General features: G+C 48.7%; 1 protein-coding gene across 5 annotated transcripts in view; it reads right to left on the bottom strand.

The window, feature by feature from the left end:
• Nucleotides 1–27,585, bottom strand: part of RALY (RALY heterogeneous nuclear ribonucleoprotein) — a 136,152-nt gene that overhangs the window by 87,428 nt on the left and 21,139 nt on the right. For 3 of the 5 annotated variants that reach the window (XM_059481016.1, XM_059481015.1, XM_059481017.1), the window contains exon 2: nucleotides 2,225–2,309. Coding sequence is in view for 1 of the 5 variants with exons in the window: in XM_059481014.1 (XP_059336997.1) it covers nucleotides 218–226 (9 nt within the window). In the remaining 4 variants the exon portion in view is untranslated. Of the gene's footprint in view, nucleotides 1–217; nucleotides 362–2,224; nucleotides 2,310–27,585 lie in introns of those variants that run through there. The other 2 variants (XM_059481014.1, XM_059481018.1) reach the window with 2 other exon arrangements.

Raw genomic sequence — 27,585 nt, 5'->3', positions numbered from 1 at the left:
TTGCTGAGTTAAATCCTGGTCTGTGGAATTAGGGTTCAGTAGCTGTCTTTGCCATGCAGAACAGGGTTTTTAGTCAGGTCCTTTGTTCAACCTATCTGTGTGCCAGAATATTTTGTGTCAGAATATCCTCACTACCATCACAGGCAGGTACACTAACCTGGAACAAAAAATGGTTATAGACAAATCTGATCAAACCCAAGTTCCCTTTCTCCCTCACCTGCTTCATTTTGATTTGAAGAAGTTCAGGTGAGTCTTTTCCCTGCTGTTATTTGGAGTTTCCTGGATTAATTTCCAAATAAGATCCTTATTTACTGGGGTGGTAATCTCCAGGGGTCCATCACCAACAGCACAGCTCCTGCCTCTGTGATAAGAAGTTTTATCTGATCAGGTTTGTTTTTTCTCTCTTCTATGCAATATCCAAAGGCACACTCCAGCTGTGATGCCAATGAAAAGCCAAGTTCTGCAAACTCTGCTGAACTGGAAACTGAGGACCCACCCCTGGAAGTGCCCACAGCCAAGTTGGAGCAGCCTGGGACACCATGGGCAAGGTGTCCCTGCCCATGGCAGGGGGGCACTGGATGGTTTTTAAGGTCCCTTTCTAACTCATTCTGTTCATCTGTAATTTCTGCTTTAACCATCTGCCCAGGAGCTGGAAAAGAAACCCACTGCTAAAACCACACTGCTGCATCTTCCTGCCATGTGCTGAGCACAGAATGAGGACACCCTGAAATCTTCATCCTCTGCTGAAGCAAACCCCAGCTTTCACTGCCCTGAAGTCCAAGGAAACTCCCAGCAGAGCAGGCAGAGCCCTCCCTGACCTCGGGGCTCAGCAAGCACAGCAAGTTTCCAACAGGCACAGCCATTCCCAGCAGCATTTCCCAACCCTCAGGTCATGCTACCACTGCACTGATCCCTAAATCCCTTCCCATTGCTCCATAAAGCCTCTGCTTCACAGAGGTGATTTCAGCTCAGCACCCTGGCCAAGCTAGGTGTGGGGGATGTTAAACTTCCTAAATTGTGGGGATAGGAACTCCTCTGTCCTGCCCTAAGCACTGACAAACACAGCCCCAGCAAGGAAACACCAGGGGAATGTTCCCTCCCAGCCCAAGGGGCAGAGGCAGCAGCAGAGCTCTGAGCCTTCTCTGGCCCCAGCCCCACACAGCAGCAGCAGCTCTGCACCTCGCCTGCCCCAAGCACAGCAATTCCAGGGATGGTTTTAACTTTGATATTTTCCAAATTCTCTGCTCTGTTCAGGTATGTAACTCTTGACACTTCCTATTAGGTGTCAGCAGGTTCTCTTCACAGTTTGACAAAGCAATCCCTCCCCAGCTGGAGAATCAAGGACAACCTTTACCCAAAGAGCCCAAACAATGCAAAGAGAAGGGGGCAAGGCAGGGGGCTGAGATTTCATGATCTGGAGCTGCAATTGGACAGCTGAACCCAATATGTAGATGAACCAAAACTGATGAAAGTGTAAAAACTCCTGACCAGGATCCATCTTAAATTCAGTCTGGGTGCAGCCCTGGCCGGGTTCTTGTGCTGTCCCTTTAAGGCCTTGCAATAAATCCCTATTTTGTCCATTTAGCTCTGTCTAGTCTCTGCTCTAGATCAGCCTTTCAAGGCACCTCCACCTGCCTCTCCCTGCCTGCCCTTGCTCTGGGATGAGCCCAGCAGGGTTCACCTCCAGCTTATCCCAAGCACACTCATTTTCACCTCCCCATGACAAACTGCAAACAGAACTTCAGCAGCAACACAGGCAATGAATGTGACACGCAGACATGCCCAAACCCGTATCCAAAACAACCCACAGGGTATAATTACAGACTCAAAAACAGAATTAAGCTGGGAAAGACCTTTGAGATCCTGGAGTCCAACCTCTGACCCAACACATGGCACTGAGTGCCACATCCACACCTTCCCTGACCACCTCCAGGGACGGTGACTGCACCACTGCCTGGGCTTCAAGTGACCCAACCCCAGCCCCAGCAGCACTGGGGACAGGTTCTCAGCACACCCACCAACCTCTGACTCCTGAACACTCACACCAGCCCAGGGGAAGGGAAATCAGCCTCTCCCAGCAGGCACCAAGGGAGGAACCCTCAGAGTGCCCCAGAACCAGGGTTCTGTACAGCCCCTCTCCTGCCAGGGGGATGCTGCCCCAAATCCCAGGGCTGTGCCGTTCCCAGGGCTCTGCCCCCCCCAGGAGCACCCCAGAGTCACTCACCAGGGCTGGCTGGGCCCCTGGGTTCTGTCACTGTCCCCGTGCCCGCAGCGGCAGCGGGCGCAGCTCCTCTCCGTGCCTCTTCACCCTGCAGGAAGCAGCACATGCAGGAGGGTGAGCAGATAATCCACGACTTTCTGGGAGCTCTGCAGGGCTGGGAGCAAAGCTGCTGCTGTCTGCAAGGATCAGAGCTGGGACTTTCTGAGCTAAGACTCTGAGCTGCTTAGCAGGGAGCTGGAAGCAGAGCAGACAGGGGTGGTTGTGTTCCCAGGGCTGAGCGCTGGGGGGATGTTTCAGGCTGGCTCAGGCACCAGAAATCCCACAAAAACTGCTCCATCAGGTTAATGCTAGCACAGGACAGGGATGGAGGCAGGCAGGAATTTTTGGTCACCATAGCTGAGGGAAAAACCAGAGTTTCTTCTATAGGACGTGAAATAACATAATGCGGACACGCAGCTCTTCCAAGGTGAAAACAGAATTCTTAATTTTTGACTCTAACATTTATAGATTTCCAAAAGTGACAGTGGATTGGAGGGTGACAGTGCCATCTCTCCAATGACACTGGACAAACCAACAGTCCATCAAAATCTTCCTCTTCCGTAAAAGAATGCAAAACAATGAATTATTTACATAAGTGTGTGAGAAAGTTTGCTACAAGAATGTAAACATCAGAAGGTTTAGAAAAAACTTAAAGAATCAAGACAACAGTGAAATATCCCACAGTAAAACTTTTTCATAATTTTGTTCATTTATTTATTTCATATTTGGAAAATATTAAATGTTGAAACTGAAAATTTTACTTTGAGTTAGGCCATGGGAGACAAAACAGGGAGGAACCCCCTTTAATTGATGCACTTTAATTAACTGCCTGCTTTGTCAAAGCCCTGCTCCTGCATTCTGAAGCAAATTCCCAGCTTTTCAAAATAAACAATACCTCAATTTGGCTTCAGTCTTAACTGATCTTTAAATGTCCCATTTTCCTGGATCCATCCCCACAGAATCCCAGTGAGGTTTGGGTTGGAAGGAACCTTGAAGCTCATCTTGTTCCAATTCCCTGCCATGGGGAGGCTGCTCAGGTCCTTCAATTAGCAGTTCTGTGCCCATCCCACGCTGGGCTGGGTTTCTTCAGCCGCTGAGCACATCAGCCACCTTTCCTGACCCACCTTTTGGGCAGGGATGCTGCTCAGCCTATGCTGCTCCCACCTCTCTCCTGGGAGCAGGATGTGCCTTGCAGGAGGCAAACAGCAGAAGAATCTCCTGTATCACAGACAGGAAACCCTAAACCAAGGCCAGGATAGGTTTTCCTGTTTCACTTCAAGGGGCAGACCCAGCTCCCCATCGTCCCTAATTTTATATCTTGACATCTCCATCTTCTGCCTGTGAATTCTCTCCTGCTGTCACAAGGTCACCAGGCCAGCTGGAAAGCCATTTTTCACACCCTGGCTAATCCAGAGGCACCTGGCTGCCTCCTGCCAATGGCAAAATGCTGACAACAAAAATAATTAGTGGGCAGCAGGACCATGGCTGGGTGACAGCACTGGCCTTTACTGCACCAGCCAAAAATTCAAGGGATTCAGGAGCAGCTCCTGGCTCTTCCCCAGGCTCCTTTTGTGACCCTGAGCTCCATCTCCGTGCTCTGAGGTTGGTAACACTTCCCAGACGTGGCCATGCAGGTAAACTAATTTATGGTAAGGAAATAATTCATTAGGATGTGAACAAAGGTCTGTTTAGAATAAAATTGTAATTTGCTTAAGCTTTTCATCACATTTGTGCATTAACTGAATATTCCCAATATTCTCACAATGTCTGCCTGAGCAGATTGAGTGGAACAGGGTGCCCAGAGCAGCTGTGGCATCCTTGGAAATGGCCAAGGCCAGGCTGGACAGGGCTTGGAGCACCCTGGGACAGTGGAAGGTGTCCCTGCCATGGCAGGGGTGGGATGGGAAGAGCTTTGAGGTCTCTTCCAGCTCAAACCACTCCCTGATTGTGAGAAATGATGCTCACTTCCAAAATTTAAAAGGTTTATTAAAATCTTATCAAAAATGCAACAGAAGACTGAATAGAGAAAATATTACAGCACCAGGAGCAGAGGATTTTCCCCACCATGTGCTCATCCACACCATGGAGGTTTCACCTTTTAACCCTTTAGCCCCTTCCAAAGTTCTGTCCACTGGCTCCTTTTCCCTGCCCAGTGGTGGAGTTCACCGCCTTAAATCCTGATTGGAGCTCAGGTGCTGCCATAGTGACAAACTGACCCTCCCAAATGTCCCAAACCCAGGCCAGCCCTGATAACAACACAAGGGGGTAAAACATAACTAGAAATCTATAAAACTTCTCTTAACATATACAGGATATTTGCCTTTTAATTGTGAGAGTCCACCATGGCATCACTCATCTGTCACACTGTCTCTGTGAAATGTCCAGGGCCAGGGGATGCTCTGCAGCAGGAGGCAGGTCAGGAGGAGTTAACTCCTCCTCACTCAGCTGGTTCTGTCATGACACTGATGAAATCCCCCACAGGACAATGGTCCATGGAGCACCACCCATTCTGCAATCAGATCAGGGCTGGCAGAGTGCCCTCCCTGTCCCAGGCAGAGCACAGGCACCCCTGGAGCCCAGCTGAGTCACAGAAATTCTCAGAATGACCAGGTTGGAAGAGACCTTCAAGATCATCGAGTCCAACCCAGCCCCAACCCCTCACCCAAACCCTGGCACCCAGTGCCACATCCAGGCTTTGTTAAACACACCCAGCGATGGGGACTCCACCACCTCCCTGGGCAGAACATTCCAGAACTTTATCACTCTTTCTGTAAAAGCTTTTTCCCAATCTCCAGCCTGTATTTCCCTTGGTGCAGCCTGAGGCTGTGTGCTCTGGCTGTGTCAGTGCTGCTGCAGACAGAGCCCAGCCCCAGCTGAGCACAGGCACCTTTCAGGAGCTGTGAGAGTGATGGGGGCAGCCCTGAGTCTCCTTTTCTCCAGGCTGAGCACCCCCAGCTCCCTCAGGGCTTCCTCACAGAGTTTGTGTTCCCAGCCTCATTGTCTCCTCTGGATGCTCTCAAGCTGCTTTCCCTGCATCCCTCCCCAGCACTGCCCCTGCCTGTGGGCACCATGCCAGCCTCCAGACACCCCCAGCTCAGAAAGGGAATGAGAAAGATCCCAACATCCCCAGGCAGATGGTTTTCCCTGCCTGTAAAACACGAAGGGGGCTTGTAGCCCCACATTTCTCTTCACAGAGAAAAGCAAGGCACAATTGTTCCCAAGAATATTTCTGGGAGTCACATTCTCCGAACCTCAGAGAAAGAAAACACAATTCTTATAATTTGCTGTGCCTGTGTTTGTGCCAAAGTAGAATGCAACATGAAGATTATTTACCCAAAGTGAGGATGTTTTGTTTCCTTGGCCTGTCAGGGCCAGGTGTGTGTGTGTGTTGGGACTGTTGGAGGACAGTCATGAGACTCAGTGCAGTGTGTGCAGGGTTGAGTGCTTGGCAGGTTCAGTTTTAGATGTAGACAATAATATATAATATATAATATATAATATATAATATATAATATATAATATATAATATATAATATATAATATATAATATATATTATTGTAGATTATATAATATTATATTATATATATTATTATATATAGTATTATATATATTATATACGTATAATATAGTAATTAATTAGCCTTCTGATATCCATGCAGTCAGATGCACCATTCTCTCCCCTTGGTGGGGCCATCACAGCATTGCCATAGGGGCTCAGTGAGCAGGGCATTCTGCTGAATCCCAGCACACCAGGACAGCCCAGAGACAGGAGAGAGGAAAGAGAAGCCCTGAGCAGCCTGTCAGAACAGCAGCAGTGGGGATAATTGGTTTGTACACATTCCTCCCCCACCCAATTACCAGCTCAGTTTGGTGGTTGATTGCACAGCACTTTGGGCCAGCAGAGCTGCTGCTGTTTCCATTCCTGCACACATCACCCTGTCCCTAAATCATCTCTAATAGCTCCTCTCCTCAGTGCCCTCCCAGCTCCTTCCAGCCCCATCAGCACGAGGCAGGTTGCAGATATGGAGGAGCTGACATTTCTCTTTTGAGTAATTTGCAGTGGATTTCTTGCCTGTTTGATGTAGTCATTTTGTTCTCTGCACTGATGTGACATTAATTATTGTTAAATATTCTTATCTGTTACACACAGTTCTGTTTAGATAAAGGTCAGTGCGTGAACCCCTGACAGTGCTCGTTGCTGCCATGCTCCAAAGCCAATTTGTCATCCTCTCCCTTCAATACCTTCATCTTGGTCTCAGTTCATTTTTCCATTAATTCAGGCACAGTAGAGAGCCATTAAAAAATGCAAAATCTCTCAGCTGTTCAGCTCAGAACTTGGATAGGGAATGATGAGTCTGAGGAGCACCAGTTGCACAGGGAGGGCAGAGAATAAAGCCCAGGAAAATCCAGCAGCAGCCTTTTAAGGAACTGCATGGCTGCCCCCCAACAATCTGTGCATAATTCTGCTTTAATGATCAGCTAAGCCTTGTGCAGCACAGCCTGGTGTGAGATGGGGTAACAGCACAACCCAGAGGCCCTGGCACAGGGTGCCCAGAGAGGCTGTGGCTGCCCCTGGATCCCTGGCAGTGCCCAAAGTCAGATCAGAGAGGGATTGGAGCAGCCTGGGACAGTGGAAGGTGTCCCTGCCATGGCAGGGCTGGCACTGGATGGGCTTTGAGGCCCTTCCCAACCCAAGCCAGGCTGGGTTCATGATTCTCTGCTGTGCCCACACCACCCTCTCTAGTCAGAGGCCAAGCTCAAGCTGTCCCAACGTTCCAGAGCAGAAGCTCCTCCAGCAGGAACCCATCTCCCCCAGACCTGAGGAGCAGCTGGGTCTGTCCACTGTTGAAAGCGAAGGGAGACGACCCATCTTGTTGTTGATCAGCATTGACTCTGATTTATTGATTAAATCAGCCACTTTATATAACAGTGTTTATTAACTTCATGCATATTGCAAAATCTGAGCTCACGATAGGTTGCAGAGAAAACTCTAACCCCTCCTTTTGTTTTACAATACCTGTGGTTTGTTTATTGAAGACAGGACCAGCGTTCTCACTGTTCTCAAAACCTTCATATCTGCTCCCAGAGCAGCTATCTGTTCCCAGAGAGCCCAAGGACAGAATGTTTTGCCTGTTATGGGAAGACTGTCTGAGAATCTTATTGTTTATAAAGTGGTGCTTGAGAGAGCCTAATTATTTATAGAATCAAGCCTGGGAAATGCTGCTTTATCTCTACCTTTTACTTTTCCCTCAGCTGTATACCTTCATGGCCTCTTTCTTTCAGCCATGCATGAACCAGACTCTGCACTGTCCATGGCCAGAGAACCTGCACCAGCCTCTGCTCTGTCCTGCTTTTGGTCTCTCTGCCCAAAGAATTCCCCTCTGCCACCCTTAGGAGTCACTCCCCACCATGTTACCTGCAAGGTGGGACTGCAGAGCAGGGACAGCCCTGCTGGGACTCACTCCAGCACCCTCGGTCCCTGCATGCCTTGGGACCCCTTGAAGAGCCCAAAATTGAGTCTCCACAGCCCATCAGGAGTGCTGAGAGCTCCCAGCAGCCCTCAGATGGCTGTGCCTGGGGCAGGTCACACATCCTGCAGGGACACATGGCAGCAGGGACAGCCCAGCTCAGCTCCCACTGCAGGAGCAGGGCTGGAGCTCTGGGGCTGAGCAGACCTGTGGGGCTGCCCAGCTGCACCTTGTGGGCTCCTGTGCTCCACCCAAAGCCGTTGGAGCTCTGGTCACTGAGAATTTCAGACTTTCTGTGGTTTTAGGCACTGACTCCCAAGAGAACACTGCATTGACCTGAGGTCATGGAGATGCTTCCAAAATGGAATGACAGAACTGGGATTGTGGGTGTGGAGTTTGAATAGAAGTGTGTGATATCACAGGGTGGAAACTTAAGAGTTTAAGGTAATCATAATACAGCAATATAATATAATATAATATAATATAATATAATATAATATAATATAATATAATATAATATAATATAATATAATATAATATAATATAATATAATATAATATAATAACATATTGGAGCAGCCTGGGACAGTGTCTGCCCATGATGTCCCTGCCCATGGCCTGGGTGGCACTGGATGGGCTCTAAGGCACTGGACGAGCTTTAAGCCCAGTAATATATATATTATATATATTATAATATATAAAAATATATATTTTATAAAATATTATATAGTCTATATATTATATTTATAAGATTATATATATTACAATATATATAATATTTTATAAAATGTAATATATTCAATATATTATACACAGTATATATAATATATAATATATTATATATTATATATTGTTATTATATATTATATATTATATATTATATATTATATATTATATATTATATATTATATATTATATATTATTATATATATAATCCATATATGTAATATATATTATAATATATAAAATATATATGTCATGTGCTCAGCCCAGCACTTGGCAAATGGAAGAACATTTGAAACTTTATTCTAAGTGGCATTTTATATATATATTTATAGCAAGATGGAGGTTTTAGGGCAGAGCCTGAGAGGCTGCTCCTTCTTCTTCACCTCCAGCACAGCCATAACCCAGAGCCAGCCTGGTCACACTCCAGAGTCCAAGCTAAGGGAGGCTGAGAGAGCCCTACAGAGCTCATGGGACCCATGGAGAGGAGCTAAGCCCTCAAGCCAACCAATTCAGTGACAAGGACCAGGGTCAAGATGCTCAGGAGGCTCCAAAGCCAAGAACAGGACACTGAAAGGGCTCAGCTGCCTGCAAAGGCGGGTTCTGCAAAGGTGGATTTGGCATGACTGAAGTAGCACATCATGAATCATGTGCTCAGCCCAGCACTTGGCAAATGGAAGAACATTTGAACCTTTATTCCAAGTGGCATTTAATTTTGCATTGTGCTAAATAATTCTGTACTTGTAAATAAAAGGGAATGAACTCCCAAACTTGTCCCCCACTCGGTGAAACACAAGGAAATGGTGCAAAGTGCTGAATGTAATCAACTGTGGGGTTTTTTCCCTTCACTTGGAATCTCAGAATCATTAAAGCTAAAAGGACCTGTAAGACAAATGAGTCCAACAATGCCAAGCCCGCGTCCCTAAGCCCCATGCCCACATGTTTTCTGAACACTTCCAGGAATGCTGACTCCACCACTGCCCTGGGAAGTGTATTCCAGGGCGTCACCATTATTGCTGGGAAAAATCTTCCCTAATCTCCAATTTAAAGCTCTCCTTGCACAACCTGAGGCCCTTTCCTCTCCCCCTGCCCATTTTCAGTGGCAGCAGAGCCCAGCCTGGCTGCACCCTCCTGTCAGGGAGCTGGAGAGAACAAGGAGGTCCCTCCTGAGCTTCCTTTTATCCAACAATTCTTTTCTACAATGGAATGGGTGGGTGTATCATCACAATTAGACACAGTCCTTACATCCAGCCCTTCATTAGACTGGTCTAATTAGAAATTCACTCAGTTATTGTACACTGAATGTGCAATAAAGTCCTGCCTGGGTGGGGTTCCATGAGACAAGCACAGCTTCCCCTGGAGCTTCCAGAGCTGACATAACCTGGAACAAATGACACCTGCAGTGCTGGGACCTGCACAAGGTGTGCATAATGCTCAACATCAGGCTGATTCTGCATGGCTGAAAGGCAGGAATCAGGCAAAACCATCTCATTGATAAGAACCACAAATAAACCCCTGGGCAGAGGGATTTTGCAGCCTCTGCTGCAGCAGAGCCAGGGGAAGCAGCAGCTCTGCCCCCTCCTCTCTGCTAAATCAGGAGCAGGAGAGGGGAGAGCTGGGTTGAGAAAGGTATGAGGCAACACAGGTCCTCTCCAGCCCAGAGGACACAGTGTCCTGAGGCTAAAAATACAGAGACAAACCAAAAAGTCAAGGCTAGCAAGAGGCATTAGCAGAGGCTGTTTATTTCTGTGGGCAGGGAGCACCCAGAGAGAGCCCAGCACTTGGTGCTGCCTGACGGACAGGCTGCTGCAGCTGGAGGGCTCAGGTTTCCTGCACACACAGGGAACTGTCCCTGTCCCCACTGTCCCCCCTGTCACACCTTGCCTGCCATTATTTTTAGCTGCTGCACAAAGCGGGGTGATGTGCAGGAGCAGAGGGACAGAATAAAGCATGGAAACACCACCCTGGGGAAGGCTTGTGGTGCTGTTCACAGTGGTTCCAGGATGAGGGAAGAGATGAGAATCTTGACTTTCAGAAGGCCGATTTATTATTTTATTATATTATAAGAAAATTATATACTAAATTATATACTGAAACTAAACTAAAAGAATAGAAGAAAGGATTTCATCAGAAGGCTTGAAAGGAATAGAAAGGAATGAGAATAAAATCTTGTGGCTGCTCACAGCCTCGACACAGGTGGCTGTCATTGGTCATCAAGTAAAAACAATTTCCCATGCTGGGTAAACAATTCTCCAGATCACATTCCAAAGCAGCAAAACATGGAGAAGCTGAAGCTTGTCAGGAGAAAAGATCCTGGCAAAAGGATTTTTTATAAAATATGTCTGTGACACAGGGATCCAGGATCATCAAGGTTTGTGAATAAACTCATCCAGAGTGGGATCCAAGATAGAAATCTCTGTACCAGGCTTTAGCAGTGGGAGATGTCCCTCACCCTGGTCAGGGCTGGGCTGCCCCTGCTGCCCACAGTGCCCCCACCACACCTGGACACACCTGCCACAGCCCAAAGGTCCCTGGAATGCTTTCACCACCAGAACCAGTGGGACACAACTTCACTGGCAGCCCTAAGGACAGGGATGTGTCCTGAGCCTGCTCCACACAGAACCATCACAGAATCCCAGAGTGCTTTGGGTTGGGAGGGACATTTAAGACAATCTCTGTCCACCCCCTGCCACGGCAGGGACACCTTCCACTGTCCCAGGGTGCTCCCAGCCCTGTCCAGCCTGGCCTTGGGCACTTCAGGGATCCAGCGGCAGCCACAGCTGCCATGGGCACCCTGTGCCATGACTGGAGCTGTCAGAGCTCATCTGCCCTCACCTGGCACAAACACCCCCAGTGACACCAGTGTGGAGCCAGTGGAACACCAAGGGAACACCACAAGGGGCCCCTGGCACTGGCTGTGTGCCAGGCTGAGCCTCCCACACAGGGCTCTGCAATTCAATTTGCCTTCCTTCATTAACCACAATGGATTCACATCCCAACCAGAACTGAAAACAATCAATTATCTCTCTATTTAACCTCACTGCCATCTTCACATTCCCTCTGTCCCATCCAAACTCTGGCAGGGCTGACAGAAATTTGGCAAGCTCTTCCCACTGCAGGACAAACTTCCAAGGTAGAGAAAGGAAAACATCCCAATTTTTCTGCAAGAGTGACTTCAGCACTAACTACTGCAGAAATATGAACAGAAAACTCCAGACTGATAAGTGCAGCTGATCCCTCTGCACCTTGCACTCCAGAGCAGGGACGGAGCTCTGTGTCCTGCTGGAAGGAACCACATCCCTCTGATGGAAATGCTGCTGGACAAGCAGGCACTTGGTTTTCAAGGCTGATGGCAGAGGTATCTCATGGCAAAAGAGCACCCAAGAAGTTTCACCCACCAGCACATGCTGTTGGCTCCAGGAGCTGGTGCAGCAGTGAGAATCACAGAACAAAAGATCTCCAGTGTGGGACTGTCACTGTCATATTTTCTGGAAAAATCCCCTTGCCCAGGATCCTTCTTCTGGCAAGCTGAGAAGCCTCAGAGAAAAAGGAAAACAATATTATCTCATGTGCTTCTCCTGTGTTTTGCTGCTTTGGAATGTGGTTGGAGATTGTTTATCCAACAGGTGCTTGTTTCATAGGTTTCATGTGAATTGTTTTGACTTAATGACCAATCACAGCCAGCTGTGTCAGGACTCTGGAGAGTCACAAGTTTTTCATTAGTATCTTGTTAAATCTTCTGTAAGTATCCTTTCTCTATTCTTCAGTATAGTTTTAGTATAGCATAATTATAATATAGTATAATATAATATAATTAATATAATATAATATAATATAATATAATATAATATAATATAATATAATATAATATAATATAATATAATATAATATAATATAATATAATATAATGTTATATTATATATCCTTCTAAGAACATGGAGTCAGATTTATCATTTCCTTCCTGCCACAGGAGGAAGGAAATGCAAATCCCACATGGGATAATTAATTGTTTGTGCTCCTTTGGCCTCTGAGAGCACATCAGATGAGGCAGAGCTGGTCTGACACTGAAGGGAAGGTGCTACTGCTGCTCTGCCATGGCTGAGCTTTGACACAAACCCAGTAAGTCCCAGCCCAGCAGCCACCTGGACCCTTGGTCATGGTGCACAGACCATGGTACCACAGAACTCTGACCAGTTCCTCACCCTCATTGTCACTGACCCCTCCTGAGAGCCTCCTCCCAAAGGAGTCAGTGGTCCCAGGGCAGCCACAGGAGGTTCCTCATGGCCAGGGGACCTCCAGGGATGTCCCCACCATCCACACAGCCCCAGCTGGAGAGGGGGATGTTCATTCTGCACCCAGCTGGGTGGTTTGCTGGACACCAGCAACTCTTTTCTGTACTGGAATGGGTGGGAGTATCATCACAATTAGACACAGTCCTTACATCCAGCCCTTCATTAGATTTATCTAATTAGAAATTCACTCAGTTATTGCACAGGATGGATAAAGCCCTGCCTGGGTGGGGTTCCAGGAGACAGGCACAGATTCCCCTGGAGCTTCCAGAGCTGACTGATAACCTGGAACAAATGACACCTGCAGTGCTGGGACCTGCACAAGGTGTGCACAATGCTCAACATCAGGCTGATTCTGCATGGCTGAAAGGCAGGAATCAGGCAAAAAAAATCCCACATGGAAAACACCATGACAGTTCCTACCAGTATCTCCTTCTTCTGCAGAGATATTCAGGCAGCACAATCAGGAGGCTGATGCTGCAGCCCCTGGTGCTGCTCTGGAGCCCCAGACACCCAGCTGGGACCAGGAGATGGGATGTCCCCAAGCCACCACTGTGGTTTGGACACAGGAATGAGATATCCATGTACAGAACACAGAGAATGTCACTGGGGGAACTCCTAAAGGATCAGAAGGCTTTTGTAGCAGGTCAGGCAGGCAGATGGGAGAGCTGACCATGGAACTCAGATCCAGCCCACTGCTGCACCAGCTGGGGAGCTCCAGGATCATGCAAGTTGTTTGCCCTTTTTGGGCTGTTTATCCTAGAAAATTCACCAGCTGAGAGGGGATCCAGGCTGCTGTCCACAGGGCAAGAGTCAGGTCAGACAGAAAATAACCTGGGCTAAAAGAGAAACTGCTACACAGATAAATCAGAATGGTTTGGGGTGGAAGGAATTTAAAAGGTATTTAAAGACCATGGCATTCCAGCTCCTCTGCCTGGGCAGGGATTGCACCCAGGCTGCTTTGAGCCCCATCCAACCTGGCCTGACCAGGTTCAACCAGATGCTTTTACACTCCAGCTGAGGGGGACACAACCCAAAGTCATTTTAATTCACCCCAGGACAGAAAAGCATCTTGTGGCACTGTCAGGAGCTGATCTGGACTCACCCTGTGCCCTGCAGCCTTTAAAAGCTCCTGGGCATTTCCTCCTGGCATGGCTGTTGGCACAGCTCTGCACCAGGCACTGTGATGGGCTGAGAGCTCTCTGCACCCCACAGGAGAACAAACAGCACTAAACATTCAGGGAAGCAGCAAGAAAATGCTCTCCTGAGAGACCTGAACCTGAGGGTTTTTACAGATGGGGAAATGAAGCAAGAAGGCAGAAATGGCCCCCAGGCACAGAGTTATTTACTGGGAAGTGAACAGGCAGCTCTGCTATCAGATGTACACAGGGCTGCAGCATCTCCACCCCAAGGAACTCCTCCCAGCCCAGGGATGACCAAAGGCATGCTCACACCTTCCCCTGGCTGGGACAGGGGTGGCCAAAGGGCCACCAAAGAGCCTCTGAGAAGGGAACACCTGTACCACCCCGTACAACTCTGCGTCACCTTCACTGGCTCGCATCTGTAGCCATGGTATTTTCTGAAAAATCCCTTTGCTAGGATTTTTCTGCTGAGAAGCCTCAGAGGAAAAGAAAAACAATGGTTATCTGCTGCTGTGGAATGCAACAGGTGCATCTGTGATTGGTCTCATGTGGTTGTTTCTAATTAATGGCCAATCACAGTCCAGCTGTCTCAGACTCTGAGAGTCACAAGCCTTTGTTATCACTCCTTTCCTATTCCTTTCAAGCCTTCTGATGAAATCCTTTCTTCTATTCTTTTAGTATAGTTTTCATATAATATATATCATAAAATAATAAATCAGCCTTCTGAAACATGGAGTCAAGATTCTCATCTTTTCCCTCATCCTGGAACACCACCACACACATCCAGCTGGGAAAAGTCATGGCAAGATTTGAAAAAAGCTGGAGAGAGAGAAAACAGCAGATCTAAAAGTGGAGCTACCAATGCTCCAAAAATCCTGGCTTCTCCTGGTGGGTTTTTTTCCATGACACTGCATTTTCCATAATCTGGCAGGTGGGAAAAGGGGGAAGCAGTTAAACAAACAAGTAACTCGTGAGGATAAGAGCATTTGATTAAGGGGCACTTCAAAGGAGGTTCTTTATAAACATTTGAAGGACTCTAATACATGTCTGCAGTCATGTTTGGAGCTAATTTAAACAATCTGTTTAATTGCACAACCAGGTACGAGTCAGATTATACAGTAAAATCTGGTTTTCTTCCTCTTGCACAGCCTTCCCTTAGGTTTGTGGTCCCTGCTACTCAAATTTCTCCCAGTCCTGCTTGTGGGAATAACACTTTTCCTGCTCCCCTTGCAGGCTCCCAGTGCCCAGTGACTGCAATCACAGCCCTGAGCAACACTCAGGGACCCTCCAGCTTCTCATGCCAATCACAAACACACAGCAAAGCTGGAATTTCAAACATTGCTTGAAGCTGAACAGCTCTGAGAGCTCTTCACCAAAACCACTTGATGGACAAGCTTGGGAGAAACCTCCTGTCTGGAGCAGGGGCTGGTGCAGAGGAACCTGCGTCCCACAAGAGCCTCTGAGATCCCAGAGAGCTGCTCCGAGGGCATCATGCCAGCATGGTTTGGCTTGGAAGGGACCTTAAAATTCATCTCATTCCACTCCCTGCCATGGCAGGGACACCTTCCACTGTCCCAGGCTGCTCCAAGCCCTGTCCAGCCTGGCTTTGGGCACTTCCAGGGATCCAGGGGCAGCCACAGCTGCTCTGGGCACCCTGTGCCAGGGCCTCAGCACCCTCAGAGTGAGGAAATTTTCTCTAACACCCAATCTAAACCTCCTCTCTCAGTCAGAAGCCATTCCCTGTGTACTGTCCCTCCATCTCTTGTCCAGAGTCCCTCTCCAGCTCTCCTGGAGCCTCTTTATGCACAGGAGGTTTCTGAGGATGATGGTCCTGTAATACTCCAAGAACAGGGGGAGAGCAGATGGACTTAGGGAAGAAGTGTGGTGGTGTTCACAGGGGTCCCAGGAGAAGAAATGAGATGAGGATCTGACTCCATGTTTCAGAAGGCTGAATTGTTATTTTATGATATATATTATATTAAAAGTAAATGATCTATTAAAACTAAACTAAAAGAATAGAAGAAAGGATTTCATCAGAAGGCTTGCAAGCAAGAAGAAGAATGATAAAAAAGCCATTAATTAGAAACAACCACATGAGGCCAATCACAGATGCATGTGTTGCATTCCACAGCAGCAGATAACCATTGTTTACATTTTGTTCCTGAGGCCTCTCAGATTCTCACGAGAAAAGATCCTAAGGGAAGGATTTTTCATAAAACATGTCTGTGACACAGAAGTTCATTCTCACTTCACTTAAAAGCATAAATCCTCCAGTTTAATCCAAAGCCACTCACTAAACCAGAACAGCAGCTGTGCTAACTGCAACATCTACTGTGGGCACCCCTGCAGCTCCCCACCGGCTTCTGCAACTCAAACCTTGCACAAAAATCCCAGGAGCTGCTATCCAGCCCCTCAGCTCTGTGGCAGATCATGCAGGTGGTTGGGATTCAGGGATGGGATGTCAACCTTTACTCACACAGAGGCTCCAAACCCAGCTCTGCAGCTGCATCCCAACACAGTTCTGAGCTCCACAAAGGAGCAGTTCTGCTGAGAACCCCCCTTCTCACCCCACTGTCCCCTGCTAGGTCAGCCAGGGTCAGCAAAGCCATGGGGCAGCTGAGCTGTCCCTGCTGCGTCAGCAGCTCTGCAGGGCCCTCCTGGCTCGCTTTACTGCTGGGCACACGTGGCTGCTGCTGGCCCAGACAGACGGAGGCAGGTGGGCACACGGGGGGCACGGCCTGAGCCCACCCACAACCCTGAGGGGAGATACAAGAACTGCCCTGGGTTGTAAAATATGTGTTCTGTCCCCACCTGTCAGAGCTGGGGCAGTTCTCTGCTGTTCCTGGGGCAGTTTTTTCTTTCTCTCTCCCACAGCCAATGCTCCCTCCAGGAGATCTCTGCTGTCCATGGCCACTGAGTGTCCCTGCAGGGATGATCCAATCCCAGCATCCCATGGGGAGATGCTCCGCCCAGGGGAGGAGCCAAGCATTCCTACCTGGATCCAATCTGAGCCTGGCACAGCACAGCAGCCTTTGCCCCCTGCATTGCCAGAGGAGCAGCTTTCTGCTGCCCTGCATGGCCAGAGGGAGCCCAGGCCCATCTGCAGCAGCCCTGGAGCTGCAGAGGAAAACTCCCCCCTTGTGCAGGATCCCTGCTGCAGCAGAGCCACAGCTGGCACTGCAGGAGGGCTGAGCCCCCATGGGATGGGGCTGGGACACCCCCCTGGCACACAGGGGACAGGGCATGGTCTGACTCTGTTAGGGGTTTGTTTTGTAATGCTGCATTTATATTTTTAGTTTTCCTAATAATGAACTGTTATTCCTACTCCCATATCTTTGCCTGAGAGCCCCTTAATTTCAAAATTATAATAATTTGGATGGAGGGGGTTTGCATTTTCCATTTCAAGGGAGGCTCCTGCCTTCCCTAGCAGACACCTGTCCGTTCAAAGCAAGACATTCCCTGGTTTCAAAGAGCATCCCCCCTGGTTTGATTTAGCCCAATTTGTCCTAAATTGATTTCCCATTCCCACTGGCTTAAGGGAAGAGCAAAACAGCTTGGAAGAGTATTACTGATTCTTGCAGCAGAGCAGATCTGTGCTGGTTAGAAAATGTAAAGGTCTCATTGGGGCAGGAGTATCAACTTGGGACTCCTGGCTGTGTGTGTGGAGAGGAGATTTACCCCTCCAATGCTGCCCCAGCTCTGGGTCCTGAGCACAGGAAGCACCTGGAGCGGCTGGAGGGATGCAGAGGAGAGATTCCCCATGGATCCCCCAGAGATGCTGCAGGGGCTGGAGCTCCTCTGCTCTGAGGAAAGGCTGAGAGAGTTGGGGTTGCTCAGCCAGGAGGAGAGAAAGCTCCAAGGAGAGCTCAGAGCCCCTTCCAGAGCCTAAAGGGGCTCCAGGAGAGCTGGAGAGGGACTGGGGACAAGGGACGGAGGGACAGGACACAGGGAATGGCTCCCACTGCCAGAGGGCAGGGATGGATGGGATATTGGGAATTAGGAATTGTTCCCTGTGAGGGTGGGCAGGCCCTGGCACAGGGTGCCCAGAGCAGCTGTGGCTGCCCCTGGATCCCTGGCAGTGCCCAAGGCCAGGCTGGACAGGGCTGGGAGCAGCCTGAGACAGGGGAAGGTGTCCCTGCCATGGCAGGGGTGGACCTGTGTCACCTGTTCTTCCAAGCCTTCTGATGTTTACATTCTTGTAATGCAGTTTCTCACGCACTTTTATGTAAATAATGATTGTTTTACATTCTTTTCTGGAGGAGGAGAAATTTGATGGACTGTTGGTTTGTCCAGTGTCATTGGAGAGGTGGCACTGTCATCCTCCAATCCACTGCCACTTTTGAAAGTCAACAAATGTTGGAGTCAGAAAATAAACTTTCCTTCTTTTACCTTGGAGGTTCCAGCGTGGGTGTCATTTTATTTGGTGTCCTACAGTGACAGACCTGGATGAGTTTTGAGGTCCCTTCCAACCCAACCCAGTCTGGAGTTCTCTGATCCCCTCCTGCTGTTGGGCCTGGCTTTTCATAACCACCTGGAGAACGTTGGTGATCCAGCATCCCTGGAATTCCTTAGGATTGCAAATGGGACACAAATCAGAAATAGACCTGGCCTCCACTCAAAGTCTGCCTGTTCAACATTTAAATATTAACATTGAAACCACATTAAAAATGGGTTACGTAGTACAGTCTTACCTCCATTATTGCACCTCTCACTTCCAGGGAGCCTAAACCACTGCTCCAGCTGCAGAGCCACATCTGCACTGAGAATGTCACATCCCACACAACAACCTGCCAGAATCCCTGAGGAGGTGCCACCAGGACAGCATCCCTCACCCACCTGTGTCCTGCTGTCTCTCCCCTCAAAAATGCCATCATCACCTTTCCACAAGCACGAGTCCCCATGAGATATTTTATGCCCAGCCAAGCTGTGCCATGGGGCACAAGGTCCCTTCCACAGAAACCCAACCCTGCAGCTCAAGCCTGGCTTCCCTCCTGGGATGTATGGTCAAGGAGGAGTAGCAACCATGGACATACAGCTATTCCCTATTCTTACAACCCCCAAACAAAACAAAATCCAAACCCCTCATGCTTTTAGGGGGGGTATATTTCACTGAGTTTAAACAGGAAGCACTGGGACAGTAAAAACACTAAAATCCACACAACTGCTCCCCTCTTTTCTCATTTAGATTCCATGTTCCTGGCCATATTTAAGTCACAGGATCCCAAATGTTCTTTAGTACTAATATCCACCCTTGCATGTCGACCTGGAAGATTTTTCTCTCTCATTCTACAAAATAAACTTTTAGTTTTTATAAACTACAGCGCCAGTTCAAAACTGGACAAAAATCAAAGTGCATCAGCCCTTCTCCCACGCTGGGCTGCTCCATAAATTAACCAGCTCAGGGAGCAGGGACAATGAATTGGTGACATTGCTGTGCCTGGAAAAGCAGCCAGAGAGTCCTGGAGGAAAGAGCAGACAGGTTTCACATCTCCTCTGCCTGCTGCAGCACATCTGTGAGAGCCTCAAAGAGACCCCCCAGCTTCCCAAATGTGGTATTTTTGAGGTCCCCTGTGTAGGGAGGAAAAATGAATCTGACTCCATGTTCTTAGAAGGTTAATTTATTATTTTATTATATTATCTTATATTAAAGAATGCTATCCTAAACTAAAGAATAGAGAAAGGATACTTACAGAAGGCTTAACAAGATACTAAAACAAAAAATTAATGACTCTCCAGAGTCCTGACACAGCCTGACCATGATTGGTCATTAAGTAAAAACAATTCACATGTTGGATAAACAATCTCCAAACCACATTCCAAAGCAGCAAACACAGGAGAAGCAAATGAGATAATATTGTTTTCATTTTCCTCTGAGGCTTCTCAGCTTCCCAGGAGAGAAATCCTGGGCAAAGAGGATTTTTCCAGAAAATATGACAGTGACTCCCAACACCTGGAAACTTCCCTTATTTCTTCCCATTTGTAGGAATGATGATTTCCACCTCAGCCCTCTCATAGGAAAAATGCTGCTCAGTTTGCCCTGAGCCCTGAAGATCATCCCATATTCCACTTCCTTCTCACCCTGCCTGTGGCTGTAATGTCTCCTTAAGCCCTGCAGCAGAGCAGAGGATTCCTGGGGATTTTTCCCAGTACAGCTCAAACTCCCTGTGATCCTGGCCTGTCTCATCCGAGATGCAGAGGCGCTGCAGCACTGCCGGGTGCCATCCGTGCCCTCCTCACTCCAGCTCCAATGGGCATTTCTCCACCAGGCCAGGGCTCAGGCTGTGCAGATGGGCAATTCCCTCCCACCAGCAGCCTGCAGGTCCCCTGGGACACCAGGACAAGGTTCCAGTAGGGATCAGGCTGGACATGACCAGGTGCCAAGGAGGGACTGGTACCCACTGAGTTAGAGATCCTGGGGTGGGCAATGCCACTTCCCTGGCTGCAGGTGGAGGTTTCCACTGGGAAGCAAAGACAGAAACAGATCTGGGGTAGAGGAGCTGGCAGGGGGCAAGGAGGGAGCTGAGCATGCAGGGGCAGCAGGAGCAGAGCACAGAGGCACTGGCTCACTGCAGCATCATGTGCAGCATCCCACAGGGGCGCTGCTGCTCTGAGCAGCCTCTAAAGCAACCCCTTCCCAAGGACACAGGGCTGTGCTGATTTGGTCCCACTGATCCAGACTGGTCCAAGAGGGCAGCTCTGTGGGCAGAGGGGAAGTGAGAGAGACTTTCCCTTTCTCTTCCTTCACCATCCTCCCTAAGGACAGACACTGATTTCTTCTCTGTGACAGTGACAGGACTGAGGGAATGGCTGGAGCTATGTCAGAGGGGTTTAGGTTGGGTATCAAGGAAAGGCTCTTCCCCAGAGGGTGCTGGCACTGCCCAGGCTCCCCAGGGAATGGGCACGGCCCCGAGGCTGCCAGAGCTCCAGGAGCTGCCAGGGATGCCCAGGGTGGGGCTGTTGGGGTGTCTGTGCAGGGCTGGGGCTGCCCTGGCTGATCCTGGGGGTCCCTCCCAGCTCAGGATGCTCCATAATTCTGTGATTAACAGAGCACAGGCTGAGATCCCAGCTCCCAAATCCACAGGCTCCTTCCTCCTCTCCCAGCTCAGTGCTGGTGCCCAGCAGAGCATCCCTGTGAGATCCTGGAGCTGCTGCCCTTACCTACCCCAAATTCCATGAGCTCAGGTGCTTCCCCCCAGCCAGCCAGGATCCAGCTCCTAAACCTACAGTTTTAAACAGTTTTAAAAGCAGCTCAGCACTTCAGATCCCCTAAATGTAACCACACTGCGCCTTATCAGGGGGTCAGAGCAAGGCAAGAGTGGGACACAGGCACACACAGGCAGGAGCTTCACCCCTCCCTCCACAGCACGGGGATCAGCTGGGGATCTCTCCCAAAGCACACTGACCTCTCATTTTACCACACGGTGAAGGAATCCTATTCAAACCTTGCCTCCAGCAGCACAGTATCTTGTTTCAGTCCTGCACTGAAACAAAGCCTGTGGCTGCAGCAGTGAAGGACAAGCTCCCAGCAGCTGACTCCATGTTGGGGGCAGCACTGGAGGGAAGGGTTTGGAGCCAGGAGCCCAACAGGGCTTGAGGGAAGCACTGGAGGAACCTGTGAGCACATGGCTCAGGTGGGATCCAGCTGCAGCTCCTGGGATGTTGCAGCTGTGGTGCCTCCAAGCATGAAATTCCATGACAGTCTGGGGATCCCACCACAAGGACTGCTGGTTAAAAATGTGAATCCCTCTGCAGAATCAGAACCTACAAGCAACAATGGACTCTTTTCATAGAATAGCCCAAGGCAGTGTTTGGGGCAGCCTTGTGCTCATCCCATTTCCAAGCTGGGGAGGGTCCAGTCCCAGTAAATACCTGCTGAGAGTGTCAGGACCCCAAACAGCAAGCAGCCTCCCACAATTTTCATTTCAGGTATCCCCCACACTTTGCCCTTGATGAAAGAGCAGGTTTGATGGAGCCACAGGCAGCTCTAGGTACAAAGCCATCACTCATTCTGGTCCCTAAGCCCTTGCCCAGCATCCAGCTGCTTCTACACAACCCAGCACTGGGCTGTGCCCTGGAGAGCAGCAAAGCCCAGCTCTCAAAGCACACCAAATTAATTGGGGTCTTGAAATAGTGAGGTCAGAACCAATTAGCTCAATTTGACCCAGCTGCTTTAAGCAACATTTTTCTAGTGCATTGGAGCTTGTTATCACACAGATTCATCTTGGTGCCAGGTGAAAAATGAGCTGTCAGAGCAGGTGTGACCCTTGGGGATGCATTTTCATCCTTTCTGGGGGTGACAACAGGAGAGAGCAGCCTGGTGCTGCAGCACTGAGAGCTGCTCTGGCCAGGAGCAGCCTCTGTGTCCACTGCTGGTTGAGGGAAAAAAAAATGTCCAGACACCCCTTTCCCCCTGCTCCACATGGAACCTGGCCAGGACACAAAGTTCAGCAACGTTGTGTCATCAGTAACTTATTAAAATTAATGTTTAATAACTCTGTGCCCAAGCAGGGGCAGCCACAGAGCCCAGGGACCACATGAACTCCAGCAGTGGGGCTGCAGTTCACCAAAATTCCTGTTCTGGACAATTTTAATCTGCAGAAAGGCCAGGCTGGATGGAGCTTGGAGCAAGCTGGGATAGTGGAAGGTGTCCCTGCCATGGCAGGAGTGGCACTGGATGAGCTTTAAGTCCCTTCTAACTCAGTCTGAGATTCTATGAAAAATAATCCTGCTCTGTCCCTTTTCACTTTAGGAATGAAAAATGCAGATCAGAGAAAGCCCAAGCCACATCATCCACATGAGCAGCAAACTCAGCACCTGGGGTTTTACAAAAATGAAAGAATCCTCAACAAAACTTAGAATCCTCAAAAGAACTTTCCCTTTTCCTGAAAGAAAATGTACAGTTTGAGGGGCTCTTTTCTAATGAGAAATGTTGAAAGCAAAAAAAACATTGTTTGATTTTTTTGAATCGGTATTTCAAAGCAACAAAATAAGCAGCACAATAACCCCATTTTATGTGTCACTGTATTGACATCCCCAGCTCTGTGAATGGCACTGCAAACCCCCTCAGTGAAGTGGAAACCACCAAATTCTCCAAATTTGTTTTTATTCTGTGAGCACTACTTTGAGTCTGTCAGATGTTCTTGTCAGGATGTCACACACTGAAGCATTCAGAATTCCTCACAGACAAATCCCCAGCTCCAGCAGCTCTCCACAGGCAGCAGTGGGGGCTGCTCACCACACCTGGCACAGCAGCAGCTCAGGCTCTGCTCCATGGGAGAGGCTTTCAGAGGAACCCAGGAGAGGAGAATTCAAAGGTTCCCCTCTGTCAGGAGCCAGGACCCTGCCAGGGGGCTCAGAGACAGGGGACACAGAGCCCAAGATGCCCCTGTGGGTTTGATTATGACCCATGGAGCAAATTACCAACTTTATATGAAGATCTGCAAGCCACAACAGTTTAAGTAGAATATTAGTGAAGTTATCACAGGGTGGAAAAGTAGATTTTAGGGTTTTTAGAATGGGGGTTCAAGGGGCAAGATGGAGAGGTCTGGGCGTGTCCAGCCTTTCTCCTTCTTCTTCTTGGCCTCCATCTTCTGCTGTGATGATGGCACTTACAGATTGGTTTAGAGTAGAAGCTCGCTGTCTAACATAGGTGATGGGTATTGGAAAGTAATTGTAAACATTGTACAGGTAGTTTTTAGTATAAAGACATAACACTGCCCTGGGGCAGGCAGAGTGCCTGGAACTGTCCTGCTGAGCTGATCTCAGCAGGGCAGGAGAAAATATTTTATAGATAAGAAACAATAAACAACCTTGAGACCGAGAAATTAAGAGCTCTGACTCCTTCTTCAAGTGCTGGGCTGGGAAAAGAGACTTTCCAACTTTTCTCAGGGTCATTGTGACCAGCCAGAGATCCCAACACCCCTCTACATTAGAGGCCACTCAGCCCCAAATTCCTCACTGCAGGTCCAGCCAGCTTGGGCTGATCATGACTGGGACACCCCAAGCAGGATCACAGTGAGGAGCTGCCACAGCCAAAGCATCAGTGAGTGATTCAGGATGGAAAACCCTTCAAAGATCACCAGGTTCAGCCACTCCCCAGCACTGCCAAGGCCACACTAACCCATGTCCCCAAGTGCCACCTCCACCTGGATTTTAAATCCTCCCAAGGATGGTGACCCCACCACTGCCTGGGCAGCTGTTCCAGTGCTTGACAATCCTCTCAGGGAAGACATTTTCCCTCATATCCCATCTAAACCTTCCCTGGTGCAGCCTGAGGGTGTCCCCTCCTGTCCTGTCACTCATCCCCTGGGAGCAGAGCCCAACCCCAGCCTGGCTGCACCCTTAGGAAGCTGTGGAGAGCCCCAGGAGGTGGCACATCCCCTCTTCTGGCACCTGGGAGCAGGGAGAACCCCTAACCCCAGGGCTTGGGAATGGAGATCCCCTCTTAGGGCTTTACACATCCCCTCTTAGGAAACTTCCCACAGGTTTCCACTAGGGAGACTGTGATGTTGTGAGGTCCCCAGGACAAGGTGAGGGATGAGAATCTGACTCCCTGTTCTCAGAAAACTGATTTATTATTTTATTATACTCTATTATACTATATTCTATTCTATTCTATTCTATTCTATTCTATTCTATTCTATTCTATTCTATTCTATTCTATTCTATTCTATTCTATTCTAAAACTATACCAAAGAAAGAGAAGGATACATCAGAAGGCTTTACAGGAATGATAATGAAAGCCTGTCACTGACTCCTCAGAGTCTGACACTGGTCATTAATTAAAAACAATTCACAATTCTGGATAAACAATCTCCAGACCACATTCCAGAGGAGCAAAACATGGAGAAGCTGAGGCTTCTCATCTTCCCAGGAGAAGAAATCCTGGCCAAGGGATTTTTCAGAAAATATCACAGTGACAGGAAACTTCTTGTTTCTGTCAGCCCAGCTCCCCACACCAACAGCAGCCCCACATGAAAATCACTGGGGTCACTCCTCAGTGTGCCCACAGCAGTGAGGAGAGAGCTCTGGCAGTGCCAGGGCCAGGCTGGGCACTGGGAGGTGTCCCTGCCCATGGCAGTGGGAACGGGATGAGCTCCAAGTTCCCTCCAACCCAAACCAGCCCAAGGTACAACTGCAGGGCTAAGATGGCTTTAGAGATAAGAGAGATCAAAATAAATGCACTCATTGAATAAGCACTCACTCCTGAGAAGTGTTATGGAATCAGCCATGAACCCTTCCTGCCTACCTTTGATTGAAATAATGCATTTATAAAATTAATCTTTCCCTAATATCCCCTTATTATCATAACCAAACCTAATGAATGCAATTAAAGCTAAAAGTCTCTCACTTTCTTTCCTTTCTGAACAGGTTCCATTTATTGGGTTTTCTTTTTTTTGAAGCCCTGGAACAGAGGAGCAGCTGAATGCTCAACTCACACAAACAGAATTAGGAACAAAACCCCAGCCTGAGTAGCTGTTCCTCCAGGATTCCCAAACACACAGCCTCAGAGATTAGGGAAATGGAGGGGTTTGTGCACAAAGCAACGAAAATAAAAGTTAAATGTTGTGTTGGGCCAAGAAGAAAGCAAATTCACCAAGGAGTAGCTTTATTAGTTTCAGCAGGCTGTGGTGCTTCCCACAAGGCATTAATACAGCCTAATTGGGAGGGGAGGGATGGAGCTCAGCAGCTGCTTCCCAAACTTTATCATTATTTTCCATGAGGTCCCAATTTTCCCTGCTGCCTTGGATTTGCTTTGCCTCTGCATATTTTGCTGTCCTGTGCTTAGTTTTCTTTCCTCTCTTCCTCCTCCTCATCTCTCTCTGTTTTATCCCAACCCCCAGGGCTGGCTGCTGAGAAAGAGCCTCCACAATCCCCTCAGAGCCTGCAGGACAGCACATTCCTGCATCCCCATCCAGTGAACTCAGTGCCACATCCAGATTCTTTAAACACATCCAGGGATTTCTGTGTCCTGGTTTGTAGGATGTGGTTTGGGGCTGTGTGTTCTGTCCCCATCTGTCAGAGCTGGGGCAGTTCTCTGCTGTTCCTGGGGCAGTTTTCTTTATCTCTGCCACAGCCAATGCTCCCTCCAGGAGATCTCTGCTGTCCATGGCCACTGAGTGTCCCTGCAGGGCTGATCCAATCCCAGCATCCCATGGGGAGCTGCTCCGCCCAGGGGAGGAGCCAAGCATTCCTACCTGGATCCAATCTGAGGTTTGGGAACACCAGGTGGCTGGCCCAGGGAAGGGTTGGATGGGATATTAGCAGGGAATTCTGCCCTGGCACAGGTGCCCAGAGCAGCTGTGGCTGCCCCTGGATCCCTGGCAGAGCCCAAGGCCAGGCTGGACAGGGCTTGGAGCAGCCTGGGACAGTGGAAGGTGTCCCTGCCATGGCAGGAGTGGCACTGGATGGGCTTTAAGGTGCCTTCCAAGCAAAACCATTCCAGGATTCAATGATCATCAGCACCAAAGGCCCTGCTGTGGAGGCTCTGTGGAGATCAGGATGAATCCAAAGCAGTTCACAGGCTGGAAACACCAAGTTGGGATCCTGTGGTGGAACAGCCCCAAGAATTTTCACCCTAGGCTAAGATTCTAAGGATACACTCCCAGCAAGGATCAGGGAATCACAGAATGTCCTGAGCTGGGAGGGACCCCCAGGATCAGCCAGGGCAGCCCCAGCCCTGCACAGACACCCCAACAGCCCCACCCTGGGCATCCCTGGCAGCTCCTGGAGCTCTGGCAGCCTCGGGGCCGTGCCCATTCCCTGGGGAGCCTGGGCAGTGCCAGCACCCTCTGGGGAAGAGCCTTTCCCTGGTATCCAGCTTGACCCTCCCTGGCACAGCTAAAGGATGTAGGGACCCAAGCCCCACCTCCCACCCCAGGAAGCTACTATTGATGTGTCACTGTCATATTTTCTGAAAAATGCCCTTGTCCAGGATTTCTCTCCTGGGAAGCTGAGAAGCCTCAGAGAAAAATGAAAACAATAATTACCTGATTTGCTTCTCCTGTGTTTTGCTGCCTTGGAATGTGGTTGGAGATTGTTTATCCAACATGTGAATTGTTTTGACCTAATGACCAATCACAGCCAGCTGTGTCAGACTCTGGAGAGTCAGTTTTCATTATTATCTTTTAGCCTTCTGCCTGTATCCTTTCTGTATTCCTTATTATAGTTTAGTATAGCATTCTTTAATATAATATAGATAATAAAATAATAAATTAGCCTTTTAAGAACATGGAGTCAGATTCCTTCCTCCTTTGTCTGGGGGACCCTGAAAATCTCACAATTGGTGAGCTCCCAATGAAGCTCTGAGAGGTCCCAGGCTCCAGCCAGGTCCCTCCCTGGGTGGGTTCCAGCCCCCCCAGGCCTCAGGACACAGCTCAGGAATTCCACACTTCATCTTCTGTCGTTTGCTCCCCCAGAGGAAGCAAGGCTCCAAATTGAATTATCTCAAAGAAATCAATTCCAGATCAAACCTCTGTGAAATTATAATTGCTTTAATGATCTGCAGGCTGGAATAGACAGGGCCCAGGGAAAGCATCATCCACCTTCCCTGCTCAGTTCATAAGGCTCCTGTAGGAATCAGCCTTTGTTCACAGGGAGCATTAGTGTTTTCTAATTATGTATTAATTTAATCTACTATTAATTTTCAATTATTGTTATTACACAGGAACTTCCCTTTTCCCAAATGTGACTGCTATGTAAGA

The sequence above is a fragment of the Ammospiza nelsoni genome, chromosome 12 (assembly GCF_027579445.1).
Source record: "Ammospiza nelsoni isolate bAmmNel1 chromosome 12, bAmmNel1.pri, whole genome shotgun sequence".
NCBI classification, from domain to species: Eukaryota; Metazoa; Chordata; class Aves; order Passeriformes; family Passerellidae; genus Ammospiza; species Ammospiza nelsoni.
The sequence above is the reverse complement of the archived record's forward strand: the minus strand, read 5'-3'. Positions and strand labels throughout refer to the sequence as shown.